Source organism: Lonchura striata, chromosome 3, assembly GCF_046129695.1.
Source record: "Lonchura striata isolate bLonStr1 chromosome 3, bLonStr1.mat, whole genome shotgun sequence".
Lineage (NCBI taxonomy): Eukaryota > Metazoa > Chordata > Aves > Passeriformes > Estrildidae > Lonchura > Lonchura striata.
This window is the reverse complement of record NC_134605.1, coordinates 32,840,129-32,858,172: the sequence shown is the minus strand read 5'-3', so window position 1 is coordinate 32,858,172 and position 18,044 is coordinate 32,840,129. Positions and strand designations below refer to the sequence as shown.

Sequence of the window (18,044 nt, the reverse complement as noted above, 5' to 3'; positions counted from 1 at the left end):
TGACACTAAAAAGATACTGAAAGGATTTTAACAGTGTTTTGACTTTCTGGAATGAGTCCCCAGTGTCTATGTTGAAAATTTGTGCAAGACCAAAGAAAAAGAAACAGTTTCACTCCTAATCCTCCCCAGACAAAGCAATTTTCTTAGATATTTGTACCTGAATTCAAAATACAGTCAGATTTATCTCGCATTAACACTTGTCAAGCAGCTGCACAAAACTTGAAACGCTCTGGCTTTCTGAATAGCTCTTGCATTCACCTGAAATCTCAAAGCATCAGTCCCAGTACTAAGGGAAGCTGTCCCTGCCAGCGTGCCGTCTACTCAGCCACTGGTGTCACTGGTATGTGGTGTCATCTGCTATTATTTTCCCATCTAGGCTAGAGATTTAATTCAAAAGAATGAAAAAAGCCATGTTCTCATAGTGATGGTGTTAGAAGATTTACTACAGCAGCTTTTCTGGGTAGTCTCTTCTAAGAAATAAATTGCAATGTGACTAGCAGCAGTGAACTCACCACTCTTAAGAATTAAATCTTAGTGATTCTTGTGAAGGTATGACAAGGTATGATAAACACAACCATTTTCCTTTACTTGTCAAATTGGTTTTACTGATTGAGATCTGCATATTCTGTAACAGGAATAAGTAGCAAGTTAATACCTGTATTATCTAGTTTTCAGTTACAAAAGTAATGATAAAGCCTGAATTTTAAATGCATTTACTTGTTTTAAACTCTTCACTACAATGAAAATTCTGTGAAGAGACTTGACAGATGCTTGCTATCCCAATTTAATCTAGAAAGTGGTACTGTTTTTCCACAGGAAATAATGGTTCTGAAAGCTTCAAGATAAATTGTATTTAATTTTGAAATACAAATACATTTAGAGTAAAAGCTTGAAGGTGGCAATGTTAGGTATATGACAGGCTGCTGCTAAGTAGCTGAAAGCCGTTATTTTTTTTTAATTATCTTTTTCGTGTTCACTACCCCAAGTAGCTGAGTATATGCTCCAAATGGTAGTAGAATTGAGTAGATAATGAAATGGAATACCTAGTTTATTTGACAACATGCCTTTCAAGATTACTATTTTAGATCTCCAATATCCAGAAGTTACTATTCAGTAACTGTGAAAGAATTATATATGTGTCATATGTTGTATTTTGAAGTGTGCCTTTTTAACTGCTTCTACTGAGAACATTGTCATTTACCTGGAAGGGAACAATGACAGAAGAAAGGATTTCCCACTAAAAACAATTCTGATTAAAGGATTCTATATCTTACTATTCTGAAGCCTGTTACCACCTAAAATTACAGTTTGACTTGCCAAATCCTGTGGGTTTTTTTGCTCCTCTGATTTATCAAGGACTGTCTCCAAACTCAGTATGTCTTTGAGCAATCCATTTTAGTTTCTGAGGTGCTGTCACCATTGTAAGAGCAGTCTGATCAAAGAAACTTTTCTCTCCCCATCAGACTTTCTAGAAATAAAAGACCTGCTTTCAAACAAGTGAAAAATCTGAAAAATTCTGAAAGATACAAGCAGTTGAAACTCCTAGGTTGGAAAGGAAACATGAGAAAAATTCCTATGCCTACCATGCTTCATAGAGTGGAGGTTTTGATATATTCTTATCATTGTACTACTTACATAAAAAATATTCTTAGCCAAACCTTAGCTTGTGTTCCCTATGCCATTTCATAGTCAGGATTCATTTTAAGAGTGACTACATAGCATAGATCACAGAAATACAGAATGCCAGTTGTTACAGAAAGAGGCATTTTACCATGATGAAAAGTCTATCAGCACCATTTCTGCCAATGTTCGCATTCAAATATTTTTAAGCAAGGACTTCAAATGTAAATGTACCATCAATAATTAATTATGGGGCAGTTTACATCAATGCTAGTGCAACACTGACTAGGAATGTGACATATTCCTATTCCAAATGTGCTTTTAGCTCTCAAAAGTTTGCTTTGCAATTGTGTGTAACAGACCTGTGTTGCGGAAGATAGATAAATATGATTATCCATAGATAATGCAGCCAAGATGAGAATGGTTCTCCCAGCTAGCCAGACGGACCTGCCTATGGATGGGTCCTGGGGTCAAATGGACTGTTCCATCTCACCCCCCAAAAGATGTACGGTTCACCCCACACCTGTACCCTCCCCTAAAACATCAAGTGCCTGTAACCCCATTGGCCAATGCTTTGTTCCAACCCACCTTGAAGCTCCTTGAAAAGGGGGCTTCGAGGGGCACACGGTCTCTTGGAACCTCCTCCCTCCTCTTGGAGCTTCCCCTCTCCTTGAGCATCCTTTTGTCTCTCCCCTCCCCCACCCTCTCAAGCCCTGCCATGTGCTGTGTCTGGGAGCACGAGGCAGAACCTTTCTGCATCCCCAATAAACCTGATCCCCCAAGAGCAGCCTTGAGAGATCTCTTGCCTCTATCCATCCACACCGTGCCGGAGCCTGAAATTTTCTACAAACCTGTTTTCCAAGAGGAGCCTAAATTGATAAAAGACTGCTGGGTGGTTGAGAAGTATTTACAAGATGGATAATTACCTACTGATATTATCTCAGATGGTCTTATGTTGCACATGAAGTGGAGATATTTCCCTTGTAAGGACTGTGAAGCTGGGAGTCAGGCGGGGGTGTCTGCTTCTAACAGTAGAAGGAAGGACTGGTAGGAACAGCAGGTTCCTCAGATGCAGAACAACAGTTTGTAAATAGAAAAACCTAAAGTAACAGTGAACAGCTTCCTGAGAAGGGAGGGGACAGGAAGAGAGCTCTGTGAAAAACACCGTAGGAAAGAACCACGTGTAACAGAACAATGAGAGCAAAAACCAAGAAAGCAGCAGACCATGAAAGCTGGGCCAGCTGAAAACCTTCCATCCCAGCTGGTCACAGGGTGTTACTGAAGAAAAACCCTGCATGTTGAGGACACTTGCCAGTGCCTTCATGCTTTTCTTCCAAGTAAGGAACAAACTGCCAACAGACACACATGTGCAGCAGAGGTCTGTGCTTTAAGGGTGTGCAAACTTGGGGTATTGTCCATGCATTGTGTCAGCTCTCTCCTGCATGTCAGAGAAAAATGACTGGAATAACAGCTTGGAACTGTTAAGTGCTCCCATTACTGTTCCCCATACAAACAGTGCTTGGAAGAATTGTATATGAAGTAGGATTATCTCCCAACTGAACCCATGCTTCACATCATTCCACTGAAAGCTCAGCCTAGTTCCTCTGTTTGTGGCTAGAACATTTCCATACTCCATGTCCTGAGCACCAAGAGGCCCAGCACTGCCATCAGTGGGATCCCACCCTGTGGAAGGGGACCCAAACGGATCAAGTCCAACTCCCACCTTGCACAGGACACCCCAAGACTCACACCATGTGCCTGACAGCGTTTTGCAAACATTTCTTGAAGAGCTAACTGCTTTTCTGTTTCTGCCTCTTCCATTTACAGGTGGTACTGAGGGAGCACATCACCAGCCCTTACACAGACAGTTGATCAGGAGAGGACAGTTACCAACAGGAATCCACAACTCACTAAACACTGCTCAGTGGTATTAGGATCACTTATGATAGGGTACAAATTAATATCCTACTGTCACCCTTAGCAGTGGAAATGACAGAAGTTGCTTTTGTAGTGTTATGGCTGACAAGCTTTGTCAGGAACAAGCAAAAACTGGAGGATGTTCTTCAGCTTCCATGGGCTCTGGACTGACAGTGCTAATTGATAACAGAGAACGGCAAAGACTCACCTGGCTGGCACAGTGTTTGTGGCACATACTACAATTTAAGAATTAGCAAAAAGAAAGGCTGTGCTTTCTGTGACCTGGTAACACTGAGCTGTAGTGCTCCTCTGCATCTACATGGATGCCATGGTCATGTAAACACTTCATCCTAGTCTGGAGAGGTAAAAGTACACACAATGAAAGAAGGGGTAATGAGGAAAGCAAGGGAGAAGGAAGCTTAAAAAAGAAGCATAAAGAGAAAAGGAATCCAGCCTGTTATATAGCAACAAAAAGAAATATATTTAAGGAATTTTAAGACAAGCTGAAGAGGAAAAAAGCACTGCTGAAGAAAGTTCACCCAGAAGAAAATACCTATAAAATGTTTTTACTTACTAAACCATCTGGATTACCATTCAGAAATTCTTATATTTTAATTTAATTGAAAGGGAAATGCTTAGAGAAAATAAAAGCTTTTCCTCTAAGTGATAGAAAATAATACCACATAATTAAAAATTATGTTTTATAATAAAATGTTCCTCCTAGCAGCCTCTTCTAACTGTTGGTGATGGACTGTGGGATAATGGTGTATCAATAACTTGAATATATTCTGATGTGACCCATTTTTAAAGTATATAATCACAACATGTATTTTTCTCCCACAGTAAAATTCATCCTCTGATGAAATCGCTAAATTTATTGAAGGATTAGGATTAGTTTATTGAAGGATCACTTCAGGAACTAGTCTTACTACTGAAATTTATGTAAACTATTTGAGAGGTACAAATGGGTATCACAGCTATTAATATGGTTTTATGTTAAAACATTCAGGTAGGGTGCTTGTTTCGGTCTAGGTAGCAGTTATAATCTGTGTTAACCTTTTTGAAGACACTGTAAAATAACAATAGCATACTGTAAGGATATGTAGAGCAGTGAAGGCTTCATAAAACATTAGACATTTGCTGGGATAATTGGGGCCCATTTCCTCATGGCTACCCATCAGAAATATTAATTGTAGATCCCAGTCCTTCCTGCCCCTCAGCTGCAGTGGCAAGGCAGTGTCATGGGTGCAGAGGAGGATCCTCACTGATAAAAAGGAGACCTGCCATGTCTGCAGCATGAGCCTTTTTGATCTCCAAGACATACTGAGAATAATGCCTTTGTCCCCTCACTTAACTGTAAAAAAAAAATCAAAACCAAAGCTAAACCAAGCAAACAAAACCAAAACAATCCCCCACACCTCCGTATTTCGCACGCATTTATAACTGCCTGGGGGACTTTTCGAAGAATTCTATGACAAAGAGGGAGGAGGAGAATGTGTTTCCTGACCTGGCCCACACGTGCTCCACCTCACAAAGGCCCAGTCTGCCTTTAAGGCCTTAATGTCTGTAGCCCTTCATCATCTCTCCTGTCGTGGTTTCCTCTCTGCTGCTTGCATCTCTCACGTCAGCGGCTCAAATTGCTCTTTCCCTTCCCCCTTTTGTACCGGCAATACTCCCCTTTTCAGTTCTGCCTCTTTACCTATTTTGAGCCACGCTTGATGTCTCCATGGCAGCAGTCCATTCACCAGATAATAATTAAAAAAACATAAAGGAATGGGGAATATTAAGCTAAGAAGAACCGGAGACTTCCACACAGCTATATTCCCATGGCCCTCGCTCCCTGCCACGCTGCCACGAGCGTCACGGCACGGGCAGCGAGGCGTAGAGAAGGATCCTAATTCGGAAACACGGAGGCCCAGCGCAGCAAAATCCATGTTCCCAAAGATGCCTCTGGGAAACGGGGCCCCGTCGCACGAGCCCCCAGCTGCCGAGTGCTCCCCGCGGCCGTACCGGGCGGACGGGGCGCTGCTGGCGCTGCTCCCACCGCTCGCCCCGCCCCGCTCCCCTCACCTGACCCACGCCCGGAATCTGCCCCGCCACCACGGAGACACGGCCCGGCCAATCAGCGCGCACACCACCCATCACCATGGCAACGTGCCGACCAATCAGCGTCTGGCTCACCCACATAGCCCCGCCCCCTACCCCATCCTCCGCGGGGCGGTGGTACACTTGTCATAGCAGTAGGCGGGGCCGGCAGCGGCGGGCGGCCAATCACGATGAGGCTTTTGCTTTGGTGCCCAATGGGGGCGCGGCGCCCGCCGCCGTCCTTAGTCCACGGGAGCCGAGCGGGGTCAAACCCAACTGCGGCCGCGGCCTCCTTCTCTCCGCGTCCCCTCCACACGCCGGCGCGGAGTTGGCGGCGGCGGCGGCGGCGGCGGCCTCGGGCTCTGTCCCTGCGTCCCCCCTCCGCGACCCCGCCCGGCCCCGCGTCCCCGGCCCGCGCCGCCTCGGCAGCGCCGCCTCCGCCCGCGGGGCCCGGGCCGTGCCGGGGGAGGAGGGGGAGCAGCGGGAGCAGCGCCGCTGCCGCCGCCGTCGCGGGCGGGCCCGTCCCCCAGCGCCCCCCCCGAACACCATAGGCGGTTCCGGCTCCAAGATGTCCAACCGGGTGCTCTGCCGGGAGGCCAGCCACGCCGGCAGCTGGTACACTGCCTCAGGTACCGCCGCCGGGAGAAGGGAGCGGGCGACGGGGGCTGAATCAGCACTTTGGGGCCGCCGGGGCCGGCACCGGCCGCGGGGAGGGGCCGCCGGCTCCGCCTCCGCCGGCACATGGCGGGCGGGGGGCTGGGGGCTGCCGGGCCCGGCCGCCGCGGCCAGCGGGCGGAGCTGGGGCGCCCCGAACGCACCTGCCGGCCGCCGCCGTCCCTCTCCTCCCGCCCGGGGACCTGCGGCGGCGCCTCTCGGCGGAACCCGGCGTTTGGCCGTCGCTGGGGATGCATCGAGCCCCCGGCTGCGCCTCGTGTGCCTGCCCTGCCCGGCAGCCGTGCCTCGCCGCGGCTCCGTGTGCCACGGCAGCGGGGCTGAGCCGGCCCGGGGCTGTGCTTCGTGCCGAGTACTGCTCTCGGTCGGAACGCACGGACGGATTTCCGTATTTTCAACTGCTCCTGGGGTTTATTTGTTTTGTTTTGTTAATTCCGTGAGAAAATACCGCCCGCCTGAGGTTAGAAGGCAAGGGGAAAGGTGTGAAAATAGGGTGGTTTATTTTACTTCTTGTCGAGGTATGAAAATAGGGAGATTTATTTCTCTTCTTGTAGTCCGAGCAAACCTTCTATTTTTCCTTCCCTAGCGCTTTCTTTAGGAGTGAAAAGTTACTAAGCAATAGCGGAGAGTGGCTCCGTCCATTTAAACATGTGATACTTGCAGAAGAAGAATAGAAGAAAAACGTGGTGCATTGGAGGGCGAGCTACCGCTCCCCTCGCCCACGCGGAAAAAAAGGCTTGATAGCACATATGTTTGGAGATAAATTTTGTTCGGTTTTGGGGCAGAACCGCTTTTATGAAAAGGATGCACATTTGTCTTTTCAGAGCTGTTAATAAGATTTGTAAGGGATGTTCTTTCACTGGCCCTCAGAGTAAAGATGATTACAAAACTGCAGGTGAATGAGCTTAGATGAACAAGAGGCTGTCGTAATGAGCAGTTCAGAGAGATAGGGGGTACAGTTGAAAATAAACCAAATCAAACAATGAAGCGTTGCATTCAGGATCCTAAATTAACATCTAAGAAGAATTGAATGTGAAAAGTCATACGCTTCTCTTGGCTAAAATAGATGTGGTTTCCCCTCACCTCCATAAATTGATGAATGAGGTATGAGGCAAAAAATGAAAGGGAAGAGGGTAACACAGGAAGAGGTGGATTGTGTGATAAGTAGCTGGGCTTCAAATGATTGGGTAGGCATTTTGAGACAATAGAGGATGATTGTTTTCCTTCTGCCCTTAATATTCTAAACATAATTCTTCTGTCTGTTACAAAACTGGCCTCAAATCTTTGTACAGCTTGCAACTACATTTATTTCAAATGACCTAGGAAGGTAGGTAGTACTCCATTCACGGAAAATGTACAAAATCATGTCAGAGGTATAGATTTAACCATGTGCAAAGACATCAGCATATCAGAGCTTTGTGGTAATCACCTTGGTCTTGCAATATATATTTTTATTTATGAGTAAGGCAGAAAACTGATCTGTGATATGGCATGGCTACATGACCTTACACACAAATTTTGTAGTTTGTTTGGTACTGGACTTCATATCAAGTTATTACTGGATACTTGGAAATAAGAATTTTAATTTTAAAAAATAATTTAAGAGGCATGGATACTGTGTTTGACTGGTTTCTTTTCTGTGAAAATTCAGTACATAATTTAGTTAGACTACTCTGGTAAGTGTGTGTGACTAGTTTGGCCAGTACTAAGTTGTTTGTAGTAGGACATCGAAAAGCATGTTACTCCCATTGCTTTTGGGCAGCCCTCTGGCAATTGCTTATTGAGGCGACGTGGGATGATTGCCCAGACACACTGCATGAAAAAAAAAAACAACCAACCTGAGGGATGATTAGGCTCCTTTGCACGGTTTGGGTGTAGTGAGGCAGAGATCTCTGAAGCTTGCTCTTGAGGAAAGAGGTTTATTGGGGGTGTAGGAAGACCCGTGCTTCGTGTTCTCAGGCGTAGCACATGGTCGGGCTTAGGAGGACAGGGGAGGGGAGAGAGAAACGGAGGTTTTAGGAGAGGGGAAGCCCCAGGGAGGGAGGAGGGAGGAAGTCCAAGAGGCCGCATGGCCCCTCGGAGCCCCCTTTTCAGGGGCTCCCAGGTGGGCTGGGACAAGGCATGGGCCAATGGGGTTACAGACTCTGTTTTAGGGGCAGGTACAGAGGTGTGGGATGAGCCACAATCTTTTGCGGGGTGGGATGGAACAGTCCATTTCACTCCAGGATTCATCCAAGGGTAGAAGTGACATTCGGCTAGCTAAGATAACAAACATATCTATCTACCCTCTGCAACACCAACCAAACTGAATCATGTTGTAATAATGAATTATGACAGCTGTGCTTGTGACAAGTTAAATTGTTACAGTATGTATGGTGGGGGTAATTGGTTGATGCTGCATAATCTGGGGATTTTGGAAATGTTTTTCCTTAAATGAGCAAGGAATATTATGTGTCTTGCTATAGAACTCTCTTCTGCTGTTTGCACTGGGTATATGAGAGCAGGAATTACACCTGTTCAGCAAGACAAGGGCTACCTATTATTTATTGCTTGAAAGCTCTTTTTGTGTGCCATTTAGGAAAATCCATCAAAACTTGAGAGAAAGCAAATGGGGACCAAGAGGCTATGTGTTCATTGTGGATTTAACTTAAAATCTTCCTGTATTTCAGGCCAGACTCACATGTCAACTGCTACCTCAAACTTGTAACATGGTCTCCTAAATTGTACTACTTGAAGAAAGTGGATTTTACCATGTGTTTTCAGCCTGCACAACTTAAAGGCTGGAGCTGAGGCAGGGATTAGTTTGAATTATCATAGTTCTTCAATGTGTTCCCATGGTTGTCTGGGGTTTATCTTTTCAAGTCCTCCTACCTCCTCCGTTCTTCGCGCTACTATCTCAGCCCAGAAGTGATTTGCTGTGTTATATATAAACTAGTTAGTATTTAAGCTTCCCGTTTCCTCCAGAATGCTCTCTTTCTACAGAGCTGAGTTTGACCACACAGGGTTAGTGGATGCCCTGGCTACCCTCATCCTGCTCTGTAGTTAAGATGACACATCTGAAAGGCTAATGAGAAATGTGATTTTTTTTTTTTAATAGAGACATCCAAAATCTTTACATCTGAAATAATTTTTAAAGGGGTTTAGTGAGGATATGGATTTTAAGTGGTAGAGTATCCTGAGGTGCCTGGTTCCTAGGGCTAAAGCATCAACACACCATCCAGATGATGCACAACATCCTGAACTTTGGAGGGGGTTTACTGCATAAGTGAAGCACCCATTGCTATTAAAAAAGAATAATTCTCTAAAATCTGGCTGTAGAAGTCAGCTCTGGGAGAGAAGGGCCAAAGCCAGCTGAGGTGGGGAGAAGACAAAGGATGGATCCAGAATACAGTCCTTTTTTTTTTTTTTTTTTTTTTTTTGTGGTCAGAGTATATTCTTAGACTGGGTTAGCTGTCTCCTTCACTCCACGAGTAGAAGCAATATCGGTAGTGAGGGCACAACCAAGAGGGAGCTACTACTCTTCATGAATGGTCAATGCAACGTGTGTAAGAGGGTTTGAAAGAAATGCCACTTCTTGTCTTTAGAGGCTGCTCATTTCCATGGGGCAGCAATTGCCTCAGCTGAAAATAGACCATAGCTTCATCATTTTCTCCAGCCATAGGATGTGCACTGCTTAGATTTCTGTGTTGGAAAATATAAATGTGCACTCCATTCTAGTATGAATACACCACCTACTTGTATGATGCTAATGAATACTGTAGAGCAGGTTGGACCGGCTGGGAAATTATGCACATCCAGATGTATTCACATGTTAGAATATTTCATCTAAGAAAACAACTTAGTATTAGAGGGAGAGTTAGGTCGCAGGGAGAAAGCTCACTGCTTCCTACTCAGTGAAGCTGAGAAGGGGGCAAGAAGTGGAAGATGAACTTCACCATGATGTTATAGCACTTGACTTCCTATGTGTTCTTCATTGTGTGCTGTTGTAACAAAAAAAAAATCTAAAAATTAAGGTCTTCAAGAAGTTTCAGCAGATGAGTTCAGTATGACAATTTCAACTTTTTTAATTAAAAAATGGTTGTAATCTTTGCACATACCAAGAATTCTAGAGGAAAGTTAATTCCTCTAGAATTCCACATTCATGTTCATTCCACATCAGTCAATGCAACATCTTAATGAACTTGAGGTATATACCTCTGGAGTATTTGATTGGCAGCAAACAGAATGGTGAAGTTGGTCAGTTGTTCCTCCTCCTACTTAGCAGCACCACTAAGCATGGAAAGCTTTACAGCCAAGCTTCCAAACGGAAACTGTGCTGTGCCTATTGCTGATAGTAGGTCACTGGTCTAAACAACCTTGTTCTTTACTTGCAGAGCTTGATATGCATGTCTGCTTTTAAAAAAGTTAATGGTATATGACCTGCCATTGCTTTTGTGGACTACCAGCTTGGTATATGCTGGCCACTGAAAACATCTGCAAAATTTAGATAAAAGCATACAATGTAAATAAAAATATCACACAGCACTGCTGTCATGTAGATTGTTTAAAAAAAAAAAATTGCTCTTTTGTGGTGAAAAGTAGTACACTCACATTTATTTTTGGAAGAAAGTCCCAGTCCTGCTGTGTTAATTCAACCACCTAGTATCCAGATGTCTTGAGAAATTGATTTTTAACCAGCAGGTAGAAGAGGAAGATTAAGGACAACTTGAAACAAAAATGGCATAATTTTCAATGTCTTTGAATGCAGGTAGACACATTTGTAGATGCAAAAGAGCAGATTAAATGCAATGGAAATGACATGCTATCCTAAGCACGGACTGTATGTAGGATAGGGGTGTTTACTTTGATATGAGTAGATTCAGTAAGTGCTAGGCAGTTACTGCTGTAGGAGATCAATCCATATGCTCCTGAAATAGGAATAAACATTAGCTATGTGTGTCTTTTTTTTTCCTCTGTAGCATGTCATGACATGTGGGATGTATTATGGTGCTGAACATGGCTTATGGGCTCATAGCTGGTCTCTTTTGTCTGGCCCCTGGAAGTGCTGACTGAATGCTGTGCTGCTCCTTATTAATGTGTGTGATAAGAGTTCTTGTTTCAACTTTTCCCCAGTCAGTGGCATGATCATGCAAGTAAAACATAAAGGTTTTTAGTAGGCTCTTCCAGGTCACAGGAGTAAAAATCAAATTGAGAGTGTGTGTGAATAACAATACTAAATGATGTGAAACTTGCCGTGCAAAACAATCTTGTTGTTGTATTAGTTAGGGCTTATTTCTCTGCTTTCCCTGACCAAAATATAGTGGCTAGAGGTGTGCTGTTAGCCTGTGCCAACTTGTTGGAACTAGGAGAACCTTAATTTCCATAAGCTTATTAATGCAAATGTGAGTTGGCAGAGTAATTACTGTGTCAAAGACTTGAAACACCATTGTGCTCATTGTCTAGAGTGCTCTTTTTTATGATGAGCCAAGTAAATGGCCAGTAAATATTTGAGGAGACTTTAGGCTTAATGGTGCACTTGTGTTTAGAGTTTTCTGCTGCCCTAGCTTGTCGGCAAAATAATCCCAAAGGAGGTAGGCACTGACATCTTGTTGCTGCCATTTCCAAGGATTAAACTTCTAACTTGTTTGGACAAGAAATGCCAGAACTCTCTAATAACTGGTTGTTGTACAGCCAGCCATGTTTCAGCCTTGTCTGTTGGGCAGAAGTCTACATGATGGTGTGTAGTTCAGCAGGAAAGTAAAATGCTTTGAAGAACTTCAGCAGATCAGAAAATCAATGAAAAGGCAATTGTGTGCCATGAACGATCAGTTTAGAAGTTGCATTTCCCTAAGTTGGCCACTATTTTCGCACATTTGCAGCCCCTTCTATTCCTTTGTAATCCCCAGTAAAATCAGTATGAATGCTTTTTCACTGCCTTTGTACCAAATACTGTTTTATTCTGATGTCAAAACCCACTTACTCTCTTAGTAGCTCTGTGAGGTAGGCAGCTTCAAGGTGCAATAGCAGTGTGATTCTTAGATAGTAGAATTGTTCTCATTTGTACCTTCTGGGGCTTGGGGGCCCTGAGGAGTGATGTGAGAATGACTGTTCATTTTAATGAATAATGCTGTAATCCCAGCATTTGTATGCTTGTTGGCATGAGCTGGAACTTCTCATCAGCATTAGAGAAAGTGTGTGCATCAGTTACAGCTGTTTCTGCTTTGCCATGACGTTGCTGTATACATGTAATCCATTCCCCAGGACTGCTGCCCGCGGTTTCTGAGACAGATGCTGCTGCTGGGTTCATTGACCCTGAGTGGCTGCATCCCACCTTAATTTAGGGCAGAATCTCATCTCTAGTGTGTTGAATATGGGTCTCTACAGCAGCTGAAGTGGTCAGAAGAGAATCACGTGACTCTGTGTGGTTCAGACTAGGAGTTAAGAAAGATGTTCTCTATGCCATAGAAGAGTCTATAAAAGTGGTTTACTGTGGCATGCCAAGAACCCTGGCATACTCCCCGAAATTGGAATAACTCATCACAGTTTGTTCATAAATATAATGTAGAAGTAGTGAATCATCGTGTTGTTGGTAGATGGTCATAGACAAATAGATCCAGGAAAACATAGAAAAAGCATGTGGGGGTCACTGAAATAAGATGTTTAGTGGTGGACTTGATGGTCTTAGGCTTATGGTTTGACTCTGATTTCAAAGGTCTTTTCCAGATTGAATAATTATATGATGTCTTGTAGTGAAAGGAGTTTTCTGCAGTAGCAGGATAATTAATGTACTGATTGTGAAATCTTAATGTTGTGACATTAACTGAAGCATTACAAATACAGCTGTTAACTTAAGTTCTTGCCTTGCAATCTGTGAACAACTAATCAGTGTCTTACAAATTCATCAAGTATTTGCTTTGCAATGTTAAATAGAAAATGTAATAGCTCTCTCCCTTTGGTCATTTATTTTTTTTTAGGCTTTTTAGGGGCAATCTGGATGTGTCATTATTGACTCTTTTATGACTTAAACATGGAACACAGCATTAATATGCAGACTGTATTATTTAGCATTGTATACTGAAAAAGCGTACTGGGATAATTTGAAATACACTTTCTAGGCTATTATTTCTAGCTGAATCACTTAAATACTGTCAAAATTAATATACTTCAATAAAAGAATATAGAATCAACTTTCACTGTACAGTTGGAATTGAAAAAGAGTTTTATATTTGGTATAGTTCTGGTATCATTAAAATAGGTCTGCAAATATCACTTAGTGAACATTGTCACAAATTTCATTTACATGTAGTGTGTGTTAGAGCCAAAATCATTCTCAGAGTTATGGAACAGAATGTCATTTGTTTGGATCTCTGAATGACCTAGGTACTGATGTTTTTTATGAAGCTATGTAGGTACATGTTGGTTGAAGGGTGTTATAGTTTGATTTTTTTTTAAATTCCTGCCAACTTTCAGTAAAGGAAAATTAATAACTAGTTGAGTACTGGAGAACTGGGGTATGTAAGTAAGAAATGCCACCAAAGCAGTTTTTGATATCTGTTTCAGTGTTTCTGTTGTGGCTTCAGGTTTTCTTTTCCCTGTTCAAGCACTACTTGCAGTTTTAGTCCCATCTTACAATGTGTATAAATAGGAATTAAAGTGGCATTGGTGTAATCTCTATTTGTGTCTTAATTTTCCCCCAGGTTCTTGTTTGCATTGGTAAATTTCTGGGTTGCCTATAGTCAGATTTTGCCATTTTATTAATATTGGAGGAGAGCATTTGCTAGCAGTGGAGAATGTGCCCATTAATATGAATTGTTGGAAATCGCCTTCTATTCCTGACAAATCCTAGTCTTTGCATAGCTAAAATTTGTTCTTTATTCAAGGATTTGACTTTTGTTGCTTTGAGAAGCAGGTTTGTTTTTGTTTTTTGTTTTTTGTTTTTTTCCAAGTGTAGTCTGTGTTTTTTGAGAAATGTTTACACTTTATGCAATTTTAACTGTTGGTCCTCTGTCATGTTTCAGATTTCAGTTTACCTAACAATTTAATTAGTGTTTCAGATCCATCTTCAGAATTGTGAAGAAAGGTGTTCCCTTAATTCCAGTTACTAAATTAATTGTATGCCATCCCCCAGGGGATTTGATTTTTCTAACACTCTGCAGGAGTAAAGACTTACTTCTTACCACACATGTTGTAATATTTATTAGAAGCATTTTTAAAGTGTAGACTTTTCAATGGGAAAAGGTAGTTAAAAAAAAAAGTGGAAGACTCAAAGGTGGCTGCTATAGGTAGGAGACATTCTTGGACAAGTAAAAGCTGTCAAGGCTGGGGACTGCAGTGTTACTGTCATTGTGTGCCAGCATTACTTGCCTTGCTGTGAGTGCTGTACACATGCAGCCAAGGTGGACCTGAGCAATTTTCCTTGATGCTGCTCTAAATTTTGATTGAGGTTTATGCTTTTCCAGTAAAAAAAGTATTCACTGAGACTGAGGTTTCAGAGCAAACACTGAGTCTTCCCTACCAGTCTGAATAAGTATGTTTTCTATGTGTAATGTTGGCTGCAGGAAAAGGAGCAAAATGCCATTACATTGTGTTGACACTTGGCATATAAGCACTATAGCATCACCGACAAGGTGAGGTTGGCTCTGGAAAGAATGTGATGGTTTGGTTTAACCTATAAAGTCTGGACCATGACAGCTGTAAGTTGGGGTGTTGAACTTGTCTGAGTTGATGTCTTTGTGTTATTATTCCCTGGGTGACAATGGCATGTAAGTAATGTGGAAGGATTCTTTCTTACTTACTCTAGAGCTTTGTGATGGGATAATGTTTATTGTTAAAATAAGCTGTCCTTTTGGGCAAGATAATTGAATAAATGCTGCCTGTAGGTGTTTCCATAAATTTGCCTAGTGGAGACTTAGTCTGTGCTTACAATTATTTTAAACCTTGGCATAACTTCTGCTGGTTCTCAAAACAAAACAGGATATGAAATATCCACAGATGTCAGAAATCTTTAGTTACCTGTGTTTATACCTGACTTCATAGGATTGAAATGCAGATCCTAATGTTACATACTTCAGTGAAGCTCATATTTTGCTGCTTAACCTTCTGATCAATGAAAGGTCTGATCTTACAGTATCTTACTGCTAAAGTATGCTGATTGTTGCATCCAGAAATTGCATCCATAAGGTTTTCTGCCCTTCTGTCTGGGTTAGCCTTAAAATCCCTGTTGCTCTCATCCTGCCAGCTTTCTCAAGATGAGGCTTAAGCAGCTGGGACCTCTTTTGCTTCCCACCACAAGAGCAAAAGGATACATGGGTGCCAGTGCTGTTCACTGTCCATGCTGGTCAGCTGAGGTGATGCATTTTCACCGATTGTCTTGATGACTGCTTTTCCAGTTAAGCTTCATTTAAATATGAATAAAACTTACTTCTTTATGAAGAAGTTACTGATGTACTGTAATACAGTACCATATGGCAGAGCACAGCTGCTGTGATAGTGTAGGCTTATTTATATTTTGTATAACCAATTCAAGTATTTTGACTCTAGCCTTAAGCATCCTCATGTTTAAGAAGTTGGGAGAAAAACTTCTCTGAACAGTTAGAGAAAAAGTTGGTGCTAATTTGGTAACAAGAAAATTACAGTTCTAGAGTATCCCCCTTAAAGTATTTGTAAGCATAGGAAGCTGCAGGTAGGCTATACTTCTGTGAATTCATGTGGGTGCTGTTTGATTTTTTTTTTTTTTTTTTTTTGCCTTAGCTAAAAGGCCATGGATGTGTTGTACTCTCCATTCTCTCTCTGTTAGTCCTCTGGAGGGAGAAATTTGTTTGCGTATTTTATTAAAGTAGTGCAGATAAGTATAAGTTGAAATTAAAGTTTACATTAGATAAAAATTAATTATTTAAACAGGCAGCTTATACTTGGCATTAAAAGGAAGAAAATCTAAAAGCAGATGTGTTACTTGGCCCTTAAGTAAACACTGACGGAAGTTGCATCCCTTGGGTCATACAGATTTGTTATTTTACTGCCTCTAGGAAGAAAATGTTACTTTGTTAGCATGTGTATCTGTAATAGCAAACTAAGCAAACCTGGGTGTCTTACTCCACTACTACACTTTAAGATCAGAAATTTTAGTCAGATTTGACCAATCATGGAATTTTAGAATATTACCAGATGTTCTGACCTTGGTTTTTAAACTGTTCAGCAGATTACCTGATTTATCTCAACCAAGGGCAAATCGTCTTAACCACATCCCTAGTGAAAAATCCTTGCTAAAGAAGGGATGAAGGAGGGCTATGCATAGTCTCTTGCAGGGAAAGAGTTCCCCTTGGCTTAACAAATTCTGTCACTTTTGCAGTTGTGTTGCCTATGGAGCCTCTTCTTTGAGGAGAACGGGTCAGGTGGGGCAGAGTAATGTTTAAGTCTGGGTAGTCAGTGTTGGGGAAAAAAAAGTGTCCCCCTAATGAGCTTCAGAAAGTATTTATTCAGACAGTATTTTATTTTTCTACATATTTTGGGAGAATTAGGAAGTGACAACATTTTTTAGGTGATTTGTTTCTTCACTGAAGTATACAACAAATAAAAGTGGTAATATGGTAAGAGTACTGTTTTGTTAGTCTCCTATTATCTTAGGAAAGGGGTGAAAATAAAGACCTGTTTATTTTTACTTAGCTTTTCCAATAGCCTCCGTTTTCTTAGATGTCATTGTGCTTATCTCTATAGCACATCAGCTCTTTCTAATTTCCCCAAGCAACAGAAGCAGCAGAACAAAATTGGTATGTGGTGAAATTTTTATAACATTTTCATAATTTCACAAAGTTGCTGTATTATGTGAGTGACAGCATTTGCTCTGTCACTCTTTCACGTTGTTAAAGTTGTAGACAGTAACTAAGGCTTTCAAGGTGTAATAGAAGGCTTAGGAAAATGATGATGCACTTGTTCACTTACTTCATGTAAGAAGGTAGGGCTCTTCAGAACTACAGAAGTTGTCTTTTTTCAATGAGACATGGATTTAAGTTTTGTATAAAAACTAGTGGCTTCAACATCTCTACCCTTCACAACCTGCATTTCCTAGGGAAAACTTTTTGACTCTGTCTCTCAGTCAGAGACTGATTGGATTCTGCAAAAGTTGACATATTTTCTTTCATTCTCTGTGCTTCTTGTCAGCCTTTTGGAGAGCTGTCAGCCCTTGTCAGGGCTGTTTGGAATGTGTCTGTGAAATGGCTTCAGGTAGTTAATTTGATTTTGACTGATGCTGCCAGTTGGTAGTTCAACACCTGCTTGGGAAAGATACAAAGATCTGCAATGTGCATGGAAGAGGAAAAGCAGCTTGCTGCACCATACTTTACAGATAAACTCTGCTGGCATAGGATTCTATCAAAAGCATAGTATCAGCTGAAAAAAGTGCATCTATTTTCTTTGTTAATGCTATGTTATTTGTAACAATGGCAGCTGAATGAGTTTTTCTTGAAAGCTTGTTTAGTGTTTGTTAATGAGAAAGAATGTTGTACTGTATTTGCCAGACTTGCTTCCTGAAGTATAGCTTAAAATCAGAAAGTTTTCTTGTGATGGGAAATAATCAAATGTGGTTTGTTTGGTTTTGGGTTTTTTAATGTTGTTTTTCTAGAAAGCTTTTTTATCATCTGTCAGGTGATTGAATTAAGAACATTTGCTACTTGCTGAGGTACAGAACTTAGTTTAGAAAAATTTAAATTCTGGATTGGCTAGTTATCAAAGTTAATATAGACTAAGTGATCATGTACTTGTAGTATATATTGATT

At 41.9% G+C, this 18,044-nt stretch overlaps 1 protein-coding gene across 1 annotated transcript in view; it reads left to right on the top strand.

Annotated features, from left to right (window-relative positions):
• Positions 1-6,087: 6,087 nt before the first annotated feature.
• MEMO1 (mediator of cell motility 1) overlaps positions 6,088-18,044 on the top strand; it is a 31,271-nt gene continuing 19,314 nt past the window's right edge. Inside the window, exon 1 of the mRNA XM_021545463.2 lies at positions 6,088-6,251. Coding sequence (XP_021401138.1) covers positions 6,191-6,251 — 61 coding nt within the window. The 5' untranslated portion in view covers positions 6,088-6,190. The remainder of the gene's footprint in view (positions 6,252-18,044) is intronic.